General features: G+C 33.8%; 1 protein-coding gene across 1 annotated transcript; it reads left to right on the top strand.

Moving 5' to 3' along the window:
* Window positions 1-287: 287 nt before the first annotated feature.
* Window positions 288-7,537, top strand: LOC140890354 (uncharacterized). The gene is made up of 10 exons (XM_073298110.1): window positions 288-301; window positions 415-502; window positions 3,740-3,803; window positions 5,182-5,313; window positions 5,459-5,735; window positions 5,841-6,069; window positions 6,184-6,626; window positions 6,776-6,957; window positions 7,072-7,164; window positions 7,275-7,537. Exons 1-10 carry the CDS (start codon window positions 288-290, stop codon window positions 7,535-7,537), a joined length of 1,785 nt encoding a protein of 594 aa, XP_073154211.1.
* The last annotated feature ends 6,177 nt before the right edge of the window (window positions 7,538-13,714 follow it).

Raw genomic sequence — 13,714 nt, 5'->3', positions numbered from 1 at the left:
AGAAGGTCTAGCTCTTTGCAATGAATTAAAGCTAGATAAAAAATTAAAAAGATAAAATTTATTAGAGAAAAAGCAACTTGGTAAATTTTTTGACCAATTTGGTATTGATATACCTAAGGATAAGAAAAAAATACCTGAACTTGGTAGATCTAATAGATCTAACAGATTTTATAAAAGACGCTGCCACTTATCTGAAAAAGAAAAAGACAAGAAAGAAAAAAAGAAAAAGAGCTGCGTAGGCAGAAAAGGACTTATCATAAGAAAAAATATAAAATTATTTGTCATAAATGTGGCAAAGAAGGTCATTATGCTAATAAGTGTTGGACAAAAAAAAAAGATTAAAAATCTTGACATAGATGATAATATTAAAGAAAAATTATTTAACATCTTTTTAACTTCTGATTCTGATAATAGTTCGAAACAAGAATCTTATAGTTCTGAGGATATTAATGTCTTAGAAAATGATTCGATTATCTCAGATTCTGATACTGAAGATTGTGATGTATGTATTCAAGGACAAGTATGCACTAAGAAAGATGATAATAATGATGAGTTTTATATACTCATGTCTCAATTTGAGGATATTAATATTAATGTTCTTGACAATAATAATATTTTAAAATTCCTTAAAATGATTAAGGATCCCAGTTTACGATCAAATATCATTGATAAAATAGATAAAAATCCATCTACTAGTAATAAGACAGATAGTCTTATTAATCCTACTTACACTATGACAAAAGTCAAAAAACTTCTTAAACAGAAGTATGAAAACTAAAATCCTGTGACTATTCAGGATTTAGTTAATGAGATTAATAATCTCAAAAAAGAGATAAAAATTTTACAAAATGATAATTTAGTTCTTCATAAACGTATCAATAAGATTGATAAAGGAAAAGATAAATTGTATGATCAAGGAAATTTTCAGAATACTGAAAATGATTATGATCAAGAAGATTATTTTCAAAAATTATTTTTATTTGAGGACAATCATCTCTATGTGTTTAGTATGATTGTATCTCAAAAATGGTATACTAATATTACCATTTTGATTGATAACTCTTATCAGAAAAATTTTATTGCTATGATTGATAGTCGTGCAGATTTAAATGTTATACAAGAAGGTCTTATACCCACAAAATATTTTCATAAGACTACTCATTCTTTATCTCATGCAGGAGGAGAACCTCTTGATATAAATTATAAATTACCTAAAGCTTATATTTGAAAGGATAAAAATTGTATTGCTATAAGTTTTTTACTAGCTAAAAATATTTCTAGCCAACTTATACTTGGTCTTCCTTTTATTTATAAAATTTATCATTTAACTCACATAGATGAAAAAGGTATTACAGGTACCTTTGAAGGGAAACCTATTTCTTTTCGGTTTATCACAAAACCTATTAATAGGGTTTTAAATGAATTACAAGATAAGATTGATAGAAATAATTTTCATATAAATTATTTAAAAGAGGAAGTAAATTCCTTAACCATTGAAGAAAAATTGAAGAGTCATAAATTATAGGAAAAAAATTCAATTTTTTCAAAATAAATTTTCTCTAGAAATCTGTAATAATCACCCAAATACTTTTTGGGATAGAAAGAAACATATTTTTTCTCTTCCTTATGAAGAAACTTTTGATGAAAATAGTATTCCTACAAAGGCTCGTCCTTATCAAATGAATTCTGAATATTTAAAATTCTGAAAGAATGAGATAAAATCTTTATTGGATAAAAAGTTAATAACTCTCTCTCAATCTTCTTGGTCTTGTACTGCTTTTTATGATAATAAGCATTCAGAAAAGGAAAGAAGAGTTCCCAGGTTAGTAATAAATTACAAACCTCTTTATAAAGTTTTGAAATGGATTAGCCATCTTGTTCCTAACAAAAAAGATTTATTAGATAGACTTTTTAATGCTTTAATATTTTCAAAATTTGATTTAAAATTAGGATATTGGCAGATTCAAATAAAAGAATCTGATAGATATAAAACTGCTTTTAATGTTCCAATTGGACATTACGAATGGACAGTTATGCCATTTAGTCCGAAGAATGCCCCTTCAGAATTTCAACATATTATGAATGATATATATATATTTTTATCCTTTTAGTAATTTTATCATTGTTTATATTGATAATATTTTAGTATTTTCTAAAGACATTGAATCTCATTTTAAACACTTGGAAATATATAGAAAAGTGGTTATTCAAAATAGTCTTGTTATATAAAAACTAAAAATGTCTTTATTTCAGACCAATATCAGATTTCTTGGTCATATGATAGAAAAAGTAGAATTATTCCTACACAAAGAAGTATAGAATTTGGTTCTAAATTTCCTGATGAAATAACTGATAAAACTCAGTTACAAAGATTTTTAGGAAGTCTTATTTATATATCTTCATATATTAAAAATCTTACCAATGATTCTTCTATTTTATATGATAGACTAAAAAGAATCCCTCTCCTTGGACTATAGAACATACTGAGGCTGTTAGAAAAATTAAAGAAAAAGTTAAAAACCTTCCTTGTCTTATGCTGGCTAATCCCCAATGGAAAAAAAATTATTGAAATAGATGCCTCTGATATAGGTTTTGTAGGAATTCTTAAACAAGTTAATCCTGACACAAAACAAGAATATCTTGTTAGATTTTATTCTGAAAAATGGAATGATGCCCAGAAGAATTATGCTACAATAGCTAAAGAAATTATTGCTATTGTTAGATGTGTTTTAAAATTTCAAGATGATTTATATAATCAAAAATTTATTATTAAAACAGATTGTAGATCTGCTAAATTTATGTTTCAAAAAGATTTTAAGCATGATGTCTCTAAGAAAATGTTTGCTAGATGGCAAGCTCATTTAGCGCCTTTTAATTTTGAAATCATATATAAAAAAGGTAAAGATAAAAATTTTCCTGATTTCTTAACACGAGAATACTTATCATGTTTACAGAAATGAGTAATCCTGGTAGGGGAAAACTATTCCTCTTATAGAGGTAGAGGTGGAAGAGGAGCATCTCCTCAAATAATTGCTCAACATGGCAATAAAAAGCTTATAGCTCAGAATATTGCAAGTTCATTGGGATATTTTAGGAAGTCGCTAGTCTATCAACCTCCCTTTTGAGCTTAATCGAAAAAAAAAGCAAAGAATGGAGTTAGTAAGGTAAGGGGAGGAATTGGAATGATGACTGAAATTCTAGTCCTAAAAATTCCAAGAACTAAATATGGAAGATAATGTATGGAGTTGAGGATAACCGGGTGCAATTACTCGAACAAGTGAAAAGACTATAAAACTTGTCAATGGTTTAATTTGATTTGTTGGTGTGCAACTTGAGCTATTGTGGGGTTTTGCATTGAATGGATATGTGGAGTGTGCATGCCACTTTCTAATGACCATACATACACACACACACACACACGTTCGGGGCTATATCTCTAGTTGAAATGTCTGGATATTGAACTTGTTCCGTTGTTAGCATTTCAACGTCTTTCTTGATCATGCATTGAGTTAATTCCTGAGGCACAATTGTGGAAATCATGGTTATTTTTGTTATGAAATATGAGTTTGAACTTATTTTTGGTTTTGTGTTACTCGAGGGCGTGCAAGGATTAAGTATGGGGGAGTTTGATGTGATGATATTTTCCTACATTTATGTGTGTTAATTGGTGTGATTAGAAGAGTTTGCATTGATTAAATTCATTGTATAGTTCCTAATGAATGTTTTTGGTTTGATTTAGGGAAAGAAGGAAATGAGCAAAAAGATAGAAGAAGAGTGCGCAATGAAGATCCGAGCAGCAACAAGTTGAAGAAGAGAAGAAACAAGAGTTGTGCATCTGCGCACTTGGTAAAGAAGCACAGCGCGATTGCGCAAGCCATGCGCTGTTGTTTGTTGAGGCTGCGCGATTGCGCATCAGAATTGCCCATCTGCGCTGCTGTGATGTGCAAGGGATTTGAGGCAAAAATTATCTGCTCGATTTGTTGTTTTATACCGATCGAGCGAGCCAATTGAAAATTTCGAGACAGAGAATTTATCGCTCGATCCGCATACTTCAACCGATCGAGCGAGTGAGACGGGATTTTTGGGAATTTTATTTTAATTAGGAAACTTTCTTGGGAAGGACTCTACACTTTAAATAACTTTTTGAACTCGATCTTTTATCTGATTTGGGATGGATGGAACGCAAGAAAATATCTTGGCGGCTAGGTTTCTTCTCTCTTTTCTTAGATTTAATTTTATTTCATGAAATTTTCTAGAGAATTCATGAATATTGTTGGCTAAGTTTTAATACTTGGTTGAGGAAGACGAACCCTTGATTTTATTTATTTTGTGAGATTCAGATTTTCATCGTTTGATTTATATTTGAGTATCAAAAGTTGTTTTGGATTGACTGCCATGCTTGTATGTGAGATTCTAGGATTGATCACCCTGTGATTTTATTATACAATATATTGCTAAATTAAAACTCAAATCCGTAATTGTTTGAATCATCTGATTTGCGAAGAAAATGCGATTAATAATTTCCTCTTGTGAATTTATTAAATTGTAGGAACAACAATTGACTAGGTTAAATACATCCGCTTGTGTATGTGTTATCTAGGTTCATCAGTTTTTACTAGTTTGCATGCTGCCTTGGATTTAAATCCAATCGCTTGTATTGGGTTAATTCATTGGTAAAAGTTAATTTAGAATGCTTGTGTCTAGTTAACTAAAATTAAGGTGAAACAGGAATTAAATTTCTAATGGTGAATATTCAATGTGAATTAATTATTTTTAGATAATCGATGATCAAATGAATAACTTCAAGGGTGTAGTCGACTGATACCAAGGCTTGTTAATCTTTTGATTTCCCATAATTTTAATTCTTGCATGTTAGTGATAAGATTTTATTTTAAATTGCTTAAATTTTTAGTAGTTAATTTTCAAAACTCAAAAAACTTTTTTATTTTATTTTAGTAATCTTTAAGAACACAATAAATTTCATTTTTCTCATGGAAACGATCCCTACTCTCGCTACTACATGTTTATTTAGTTAATCTAAGTTGGATTAATTTGGGTGGGACACGACTAAGCATTATCAAATTTTGGCGCCGTTGCCAGGGAAGACGTTTAATTTATTTGTGTTCTTTTTTTTATTTCTATTCTTTTCCCCTGTGTTCTCTGGTTCGTTCATGCTTTCAGGAGACTCTTCTGAAGAAGAATTTCCATACGATCCAGATATAGAAAGAACATTAAGGAGAGAAGCGAGAAGGATATTTGAAGAGGAAGAAGAGGTTCCATTCGAAGAACCTAAAGAAAAAGATGGCTGCCAACGTGAATCTTAGTTTGAGACAATTGGGCACTCCCGATCTGAACCAGCAGCCTTTATGATTTACTTTCCCTACCTTAGAAGCTAATGCTACTTTTGAATTAAAATCTGGGCTAATACATTTGTTGCCTGCTTTTCATGGTCTTGCAGGTGAGGATCCCCACAAGCATTTAATGGAATTCCATGTGATATGCACGAGCATAAAACCCCGTGGAGTAACAGGGGAGCAAATCCAGCTGAGAGTCTTTTCGTTTTCATTGAAGAATGCTGCGAAGGATTGGCTATACTACTTACCTCCTGGATCCATCACCACCTGGGCAGAGATGAAGAGGACATTTCTAGAGAAGTACTTTCCAGCTTTGAGAGCGGCAAACATTAGGAAGGAGATCTATGTCATCAAACAGTATACAGGAGAGTCACTTCACGAGTATTGGGAGCGGTTCAAGAAGCTTTGTGCTAGCTGTCCACAACACCAGATAAGTGAAAATCTTTTAATCCAATACTGCTATGAAGGTTTGTTGTCTCATGACAGGAATATGTTAGATGCGGCCAGTGGAAGAGTTTTTGTGGACAAATCTCCAATCCAAGCAAGGAATTTGATCGAGAATATGACTGCCAATTCTCAGCAATTTGGAACTAACAAGAGTGATCCAGCACCCAGACGGGGCAATGAGGTAAATGTGTCTTCCCTTGAACAAAAACTGATTGATCTAACGTCTCTTGTGCGTCAAATGGCTGTAGGAAATGGACAAAATGTGAAGGTTTGCAGAATTTGCACTGTAAGGGGACATGCAACTGACATGTGTCCCACGCTTCAAGAGGAAACGAGCTAACAAGTCAATGTAGCTGGAGGATTTCCTGGGCCACCACTACAGAATTATGATCCTTACTCGAATACATTCAATCCAGGTTGGAAGGATCATCCCAACTTTAGATACGGAAACCCTCCGATGAACCAACTTGCACCTTACATGCAACCGAATAGTCAAGCTTACATGCCACCATATCCTCCACAACCGCAGCGTCTTCAAATTCCAATGCCAGGTGAGTTTTTAGAAAACATTGTTAAGGATCTTGCAACTAACACTTTGAATTTTCAACAGGAAATGAGAGCAAGTATCCAACACTTGAACACTCAAGTGGGGCAGTTGGCAACCGCCATTAATAGGTTGGAGGCAAAAAATTCTAGCAGCTTACCATCACATACAGTGGTGAATCCAAAGGAGAATGTGAGTGCAATCACCTTGAGGAGTGGAAGAGAGTTGAAGGTTCATGAAGAAGTGGCGAAAGAGCCAGTACTGAACGAAGATGATCCAAGGTAGAGGAGACTGGGCTTAATCACGAAGAAGCACCAAGAGGTAAATTTTCTCCTCTTTTTGAGTATAAACCTGTAGCCCCTTTTCCCTTAGCATTGAAAGAGTCTAGGAATGATGAAGGTATCAAGGGGTTGTATGAAATTTTTCGTAGATATGAGGTAAATATTCCTTTGTTAGATGCTATCAAACAAGTACCTCGCTATGCTAAATATCTAAAAGAGTTGTGTACTGTGAAGAGAAAACACAAACTGAAGGGGTGTCAGAAAGTTGAATTGGGAGAACAGGTCTCTGTTGTCATTCAAAGAAAGGTACCCACAAAATGCAAGGATCCAGGTATGTTTTCGATTCCTTGTAAAATAGGAGATGTTCAGCTTGAGACGGCCATGTTAAATTTAGGAGCATCGATTAATGTCCTGCCATATTCTGTTTATACTTCTTTAAAACTAGGGCCTTTGAATGAAACCACAATTATTATTCAGATGGCTGATAGGTCTACTATTTATCCTAGAGGTGTGTTAGAGGATGTTCTTGTGCAAGTTGGTAACTTGGTTTTTCTGCTGATTTCTATGTGTTTGATATGAAAAATAATGATTTGAATAGTCCAATTTTGTTTGGAATACCATTTCTTAAAACTTCAAAGTCCATCATAGATGTTAATAATGGTACTCTCACTATGGAATTTGATGGGGAGGTTGTTAAGTTTAACATTTTTGATACCCTGAAAATTCCTAGTTGTGAGAGTGTTGTTAATACTATTGATGTCAATAATCACTTGTCACTAGAATACAAGGAAGTTGTGAAATGGGGTAAGTTGAAGGAAGTAATGGCAAAACCTGTTGAGAATTTTAATGCAAAAATTTTTATCTCTGATTTGCAGGCATCTAAGATTGAGCCGAAACTTCCTCCAGATTGAGCAAAAGGAATACCAATGGGAAAAGGGAAACATAGTCAAGAGATGGGAATCGCCAAGAAATCAAAGCAGAATCAGCATAGACAGAAAATAACTGCAAACTGTTCAAGTGGGTGAAGGTGGACAAGGGAACCAGATATGAACCTCCATGAGGATCTGAAGCATGCAGTCGGGCCGACGACTGTAAACAGAGGCGCTGCTTGGGAGGCTACCCAAGGGGAGTATTTTTTGTCATTCATAATATTTATTTATTTTTGTTTTTCATTTTTTCTTACATTGGGGACAATGTAAGATTTTAAGTATGAGGGAGAGGACTTAGCCAGTCATTGAAAAAATTTAGCCGTTTTTATGAGAATGTTTTTTAGAGCTCATAGTTTGTGATGAATTTGACTGTTGAAAATCACTAGCCCATGATGATATCTAATTGATGACATGCATACTTTTGAAAATAGATGATTTGCTAACCTTGGAACACTTTGATCTCCAATGAAAATTAGACGTTGATATGGTTGTTGAATATTTTTGAGCACGCATATGTCATGACTTGTGAAGTGTATATGACATAGTGAAGGTCGTGTGAGCCTTGTGATAGTCTTAGGAAGTCGCTAGCCTATCAACCTCCCTTTTGAGCTTAATAAAAAAAAGAGAGAAAAGAATGGAGTTAGTAAGGTGAGGGGAGACATTGAAATGAGGATTGAAATTCTAGTCCAACAAATTCCAAGAGCTAAAAATGGAAGAGAATGTATGGAGTTGAGGATAACCGGGTGCAATTACTCGGACAAGTGAAAAGACTATAAAACTTGTCAATGGTTTAATTTGATTTGTTGGTGTGCAACTTGAGCTATTGTGGGGTTTTGCATTGAATGGATCTGTGGAGTGTGCATGACACTTGCTAATGACCATACACACACAGTCACACACGTTAGGGGCTATATCTCTAGTTGAAATATCTGGATATTGAACTTGTTCCGTTGTTATCATTTTAATGCCTTTCTTGATCATGAATTGAGTTAATTCCTGAGGCACAATTGTGGAAATCATGGTTATTTTTGTTATGACATATGAACTCAAACTTATTTTTGGTTTTGTGTTACTCGAGGGCGAGCATGGATTAAGTATGGGGGATTTTGATGTGATGATATTTTCCTACATTTATGTGTGTTAATTGGTGTGATTAGAAGAGTTTGCATTGATTAAATTCATTGTATAGTTCCTAATGAATGTTTTTGGTTTGATTTAGGGAAAGAAGGAAATGAGCAAAAAGAAAGAATAAGAGTGCATAATGAAGATCCGAGCAGCTGCAAGTTGAAGAAGAGAAGAAACAAGAGCTGTGCATCTGCGCACTTGGGAAATAAGCTGAAACGACCCTAACTCTACTTTAAATAATAATTAAATAAAATGCGGATTTTAAGAAAAATTTTGGAATGACCTCTCTATACATATTCAAATCCGCCTGTCACAGACAACAACTAAAAATACGACCAACAGTACAAAAAAAAACTAGACCGAGAAAGAAATGAGAACCAGAGAAAAAGATCTGACAATTCAACCATCCAAAATAAATAACACAATGATGTTAACATGCCCAAAGATGATAAATAAATCCTTGCATTTACATTTGTTCAAACAACAAAATAAATAGCTATAAAGTGTTTAAAATAAACTTCTGCGGAAGACTAGCATAGGTCGGAGGGATGTGCCGCGCCCACATCGCAGTCCACTCGATAGTCTTGCCCCTCGATCTCAATGATAACGTATACCTGCACCAAGCAGATGTAGTGAGCCTAGGGGCCCAACAAGAATATGGACGAAATAACGATTGCTACAATAATACATGCACACGCAGATTAAAAATAGCTTGATAATAAAATACTTTGTGCCCTTAATTTAAACAAATGATTTCTAAATGAAAGGAGTGAACATGAATGAAACATATGCATGACTAAGTCAAACATAAGCAATATAACTGAATAAACGGTACTGAAACATAGTCATAAATATTTGAACTTAGATACTTGAATTGCGACTCTGTGATTTCGATCATGATCATGGCTGCAGTGCACTATGCCGCAAGGAAGTTAGGATTTCTCCCAACCTGTCTTGCCCATACTTAGTAAGGGAAGCCAAGATTTCTCTCAGCCCGTCCAAACCCATATTTGGTAAGGGAAGCTAGGATTTCTCCCGGCCCGTGCAAACCCATAAATTTGGTAAGGGAAGCCAGAACGTCTCCCAGCCCGTCCAAACCCATACTTTCTATAGTCACAATCATCTCACTTCGTTCCTAAAAAATATTTTCTTTCATACTTGAATATGGGACTTAGCATGCATATGTAAATATGACTTACATGTAAATGTTTGATCGATAATCATGAAAATGACTCACACATGGATGACCGTGATGGTGATTTAGGAGGCAAACCAAAAGATGAAAAACTAAACCATAATTTAGCGCTTAAGACAAATTGGAGCGGTTAGCCCGTAAAATTTGTAACTTGCTCGATTCTTATTAAAAAAGGATTCTGCTTAAAACCACGACTCCATGACACATAGAACTAAGTAGAGAAATCATCCTTGGAATTTATTTTTAAGCAATCATTTTATAAAAATTCCATTTCTGGCAGAAAGCTTAAGACACTAAAATTCTGCACTTATTCCTTCATAATCTTATAACCCGACCAAAACTTAACCGAATTAATTCCCGCTTTCACCGACATACTCCTAACATCTTGGCCTAATTCTCGACTCGAGCCCTTATCCAAATTCTGATTTTAACCTTGCCTTAGATATACATTACCGGACATGTAACGTCCGGAAATTTGCTACGTAAATCCGCATGCATAACTAGGAGATTTAATAATTTTAATAATTTTAATTTTAAGTTAATTAGTTAATGGACTTAAATTACGTTTTTAAGTGAGCCCATTAGTTTCTCATGGTTTTGGGGGCCCATGAGGCCAGGTCAGGTTGGGCTTTTGGGTTTTGAGCCAGTCTAGAAATTTTTGAGTTTAAGTCTAGTGGTTAGCAGCTCGAAAAAGTCCTTGGAAAAATAAATGTCCGTAAATATATATTTAATTCATGCATGCATTTTTATTAGATATATAAGTATGATTTTTAAGAAAATAAATTAAATATATATTTACGGACAAATTTTCATGAAATAAAGAAATAAATGAGAATTTTAAGTTCATGCATCATTAACAATTTTCATGATAAGTTTAAGAGCATGTTATGAAAAACATTTTTATGGAAGTTGAAGTGAAAGTGGAAATTGATGTGGTTGGAGGCCGGGATACCTGGGCCCGGTGACCTTCCTAATGATGTATAAGTATGATGAGCTTATGGATCCAACTGAGAGGGCTGGTGAAGTGGCAGCACAGAGGTGGAAACCCCACCGCCGCATACGTTGGTTTATAGATTGATCAATCGCTTAGTATGATGTCACCGACATGGATACGACCTGTTGAGAACTAAGAAATCATGATAAGTTATTTTATGAGATTTATAAAGTATGATGAATTATGTTATAGCATGATGATTTAGCAGTATTATTATTTATTTATGTTTATATGCATATAATTTTAAGATCATGCACGTATAATTATTATCCACGTATTTTATATGATATGTGTTTGTGTGTGGTTTCATTTTGTTATGTAAGGATAGAACGTGCTGAGCCTCTAGGCTCACTAGATTTAAATGGTGCAGGTGACCAAAATGTCAATAAGGATAATGTGTTCCCGACTGGCGGCGAGGGCGTATGAGTTTCCAGGTGGCTAGAAACCGTGACCATTGCTCTAAGATGAATTTTATGTTGAGATTAGAACATTTATTTCCGCATATGATTTATTATTATAGATTTTCAGTATATGCATGAATTTTTAGATTTAAGTATTTATTTTCTAAGTTTTCATGAATTTTTGTGAAAGAAATATTTATTTAGAAATTTTATTATGGCATTCTTATAAATTATTATTTAGTAATTAATTTAATTGCATGCGTGTACTTTTATTATATCTTTTGTGTATTTGTATTTTAAATTAAGTAAAGTTATTTTAAGTATGATATATATATGTATGGGAATATGTATATATTTATATTTATTATTTTATATTTTATCGTTAGAGAGTTTTTTTTTTTTAAAAAAAATCCAGTAGAAGTTCTAGGACGTTTCAGGACAGCCCCAACATTCATAAAATTCTACTCAAGATTCAATTTCAAACTCAACCAAAACTTAGCTATAAATCTTCCAATCTTCCAAGCCTCTAATCCTAGGACCAAGACCAACATTACACCTCATTTCCAGCACCTACAACTCACCTTGAATCACCTTAAACCAAGCTTGAAAGCAGCCCCTCAAAGCCTATCATAACCGAGCCCATATCCTCAAAATTCGAATGCACCTCAACTCCATCCCACAAGCTATCTTCAAGTCATCCTAGTTGCTACCATGTGAACTACATATCATCCATGGTAGCTCTAAATCATCCTAGTTGCTACCATGTGAACTACATATCTAGGCCATTTTTCTCTGATTGAGTTTTCTGAAAGTTGTGTGCGCGCTATCAAAAACATCTTGATTATTTTTATTTATTGCAAATTTCTCAAATATTGATTTTCTAGATAAAGTTTAGACTATTTTAATTACAAGTACTGAATATTTTTCTTTTACTCCATGTGGGATCGATATCTGATTTTTTCACTATATTAAAACTTGACACTTGTACGCTTGCGAGGAATTTTTCAACAACACCAACTTTAAATCAAACAAAAACATGTCGAGATACAAATACATGCGACATCAACATTCAAACTTCAATATTCTATTATTCGATTCAACGATTTCCAAACCAAGTCGAATTCTAACATGCTTTCAAAACAAAAAAAAGTTCGACATGCTAATAGATCCTAAACCAAAGTCCCACTTCTATTCCTCTATCTCGATGCTAACCAAGTCTCCTCTGACTCGATCCTGCCCCACCTGTCGCCAAGTACACATACAAAACAAAGCAACAGTCGGATAACTCCGGTGAGAATGATATTTCCAGTAAAAGCAACATAAATAACAAGTAATATATCAATAACATAATATAAAGACATATTAAATGTTAATACGAATGAAATGCATGTCTTTAAAACTGGGATATCAACTCTGATAATCGAAGGAATTTTTGCTATTCTTTTGGGATCCTGAGGATGAGATCACGTAACAACTCACTGACTCTCCCGATCGAGGTGGTGTCACGTATCTCCATCATCTAGACTTTGGTGCGACTATATGGAGTATGCTAATACTAGGTGAACTTCTACAACCCAGGCCACTCGAATATAGCCCCCAAAACGTCTAAACTAAAAGGGTCGTGTGCTGCCCGCTGAAATAAAAGATTTAGGCTCAAGATGAATGCAAATAGAAATCTCAAAGCATTAAATCATAATTCAATTAATAGCATAAAATCAAACACAATACAAGTTCCCACTCTAGAACAAGTAGTCATGCAAGTAAGTGATTTAGGAAAACTCAAGAATCAATCTATCTTCAGTGTTCTATCCCTTATAACCGATGTCTGCTTATACTTTTTTGATTCAAAAGCTCCAACTCTGGATAAGCTATAAGAAGAGATTTATATCAAAATCTAATCAACCAATAATTCAAATGATCAAGGTAAAACTCTTTACCGCTCTTCAACTAACTCTTCGACGATTCGAATTCTGCTAACTCTGGGCTCAACAATCTTCAAACCAATCTGTACGGAGGCAAAAGAGGATCAACAACGACAATAAAACCCAAACTAACATGGTTCAATCAATTCAAATCAAACGATAACCCAAAACTCAAACCGGCGGCATAACGGCTATATTCTGATCAACCAAAATCACAGACAACAGTATAACATCGAAACCAAATCATACCAATACCAAATCATCAATAAAAATTCAATACCAACAAATCACAAAACTCCATTTTCGAACAATACTTCAAAAATTCATAACAATTCTGAACGACGCTCTTTTTCCAATCCGACTGAGAATAAACGATAATAACTAGTTCTAGAACATCATATCCGAATTTCATTTGATTCTAACAACATCCAAAAATTGAAGTATAACTGATCGGAGAAATACTTACGATAGAACGAAGCCCTCTCTGCCATGATCGCGAATCTGCCTTCTGATTAAATTTCT

The sequence above is a fragment of the Henckelia pumila genome, chromosome 3 (genome assembly GCF_033568475.1).
Source record: "Henckelia pumila isolate YLH828 chromosome 3, ASM3356847v2, whole genome shotgun sequence".
Taxonomy (NCBI): Eukaryota; Viridiplantae; Streptophyta; class Magnoliopsida; order Lamiales; family Gesneriaceae; genus Henckelia; species Henckelia pumila.
This window is presented reverse-complemented; position numbering and strand designations above follow the sequence as displayed.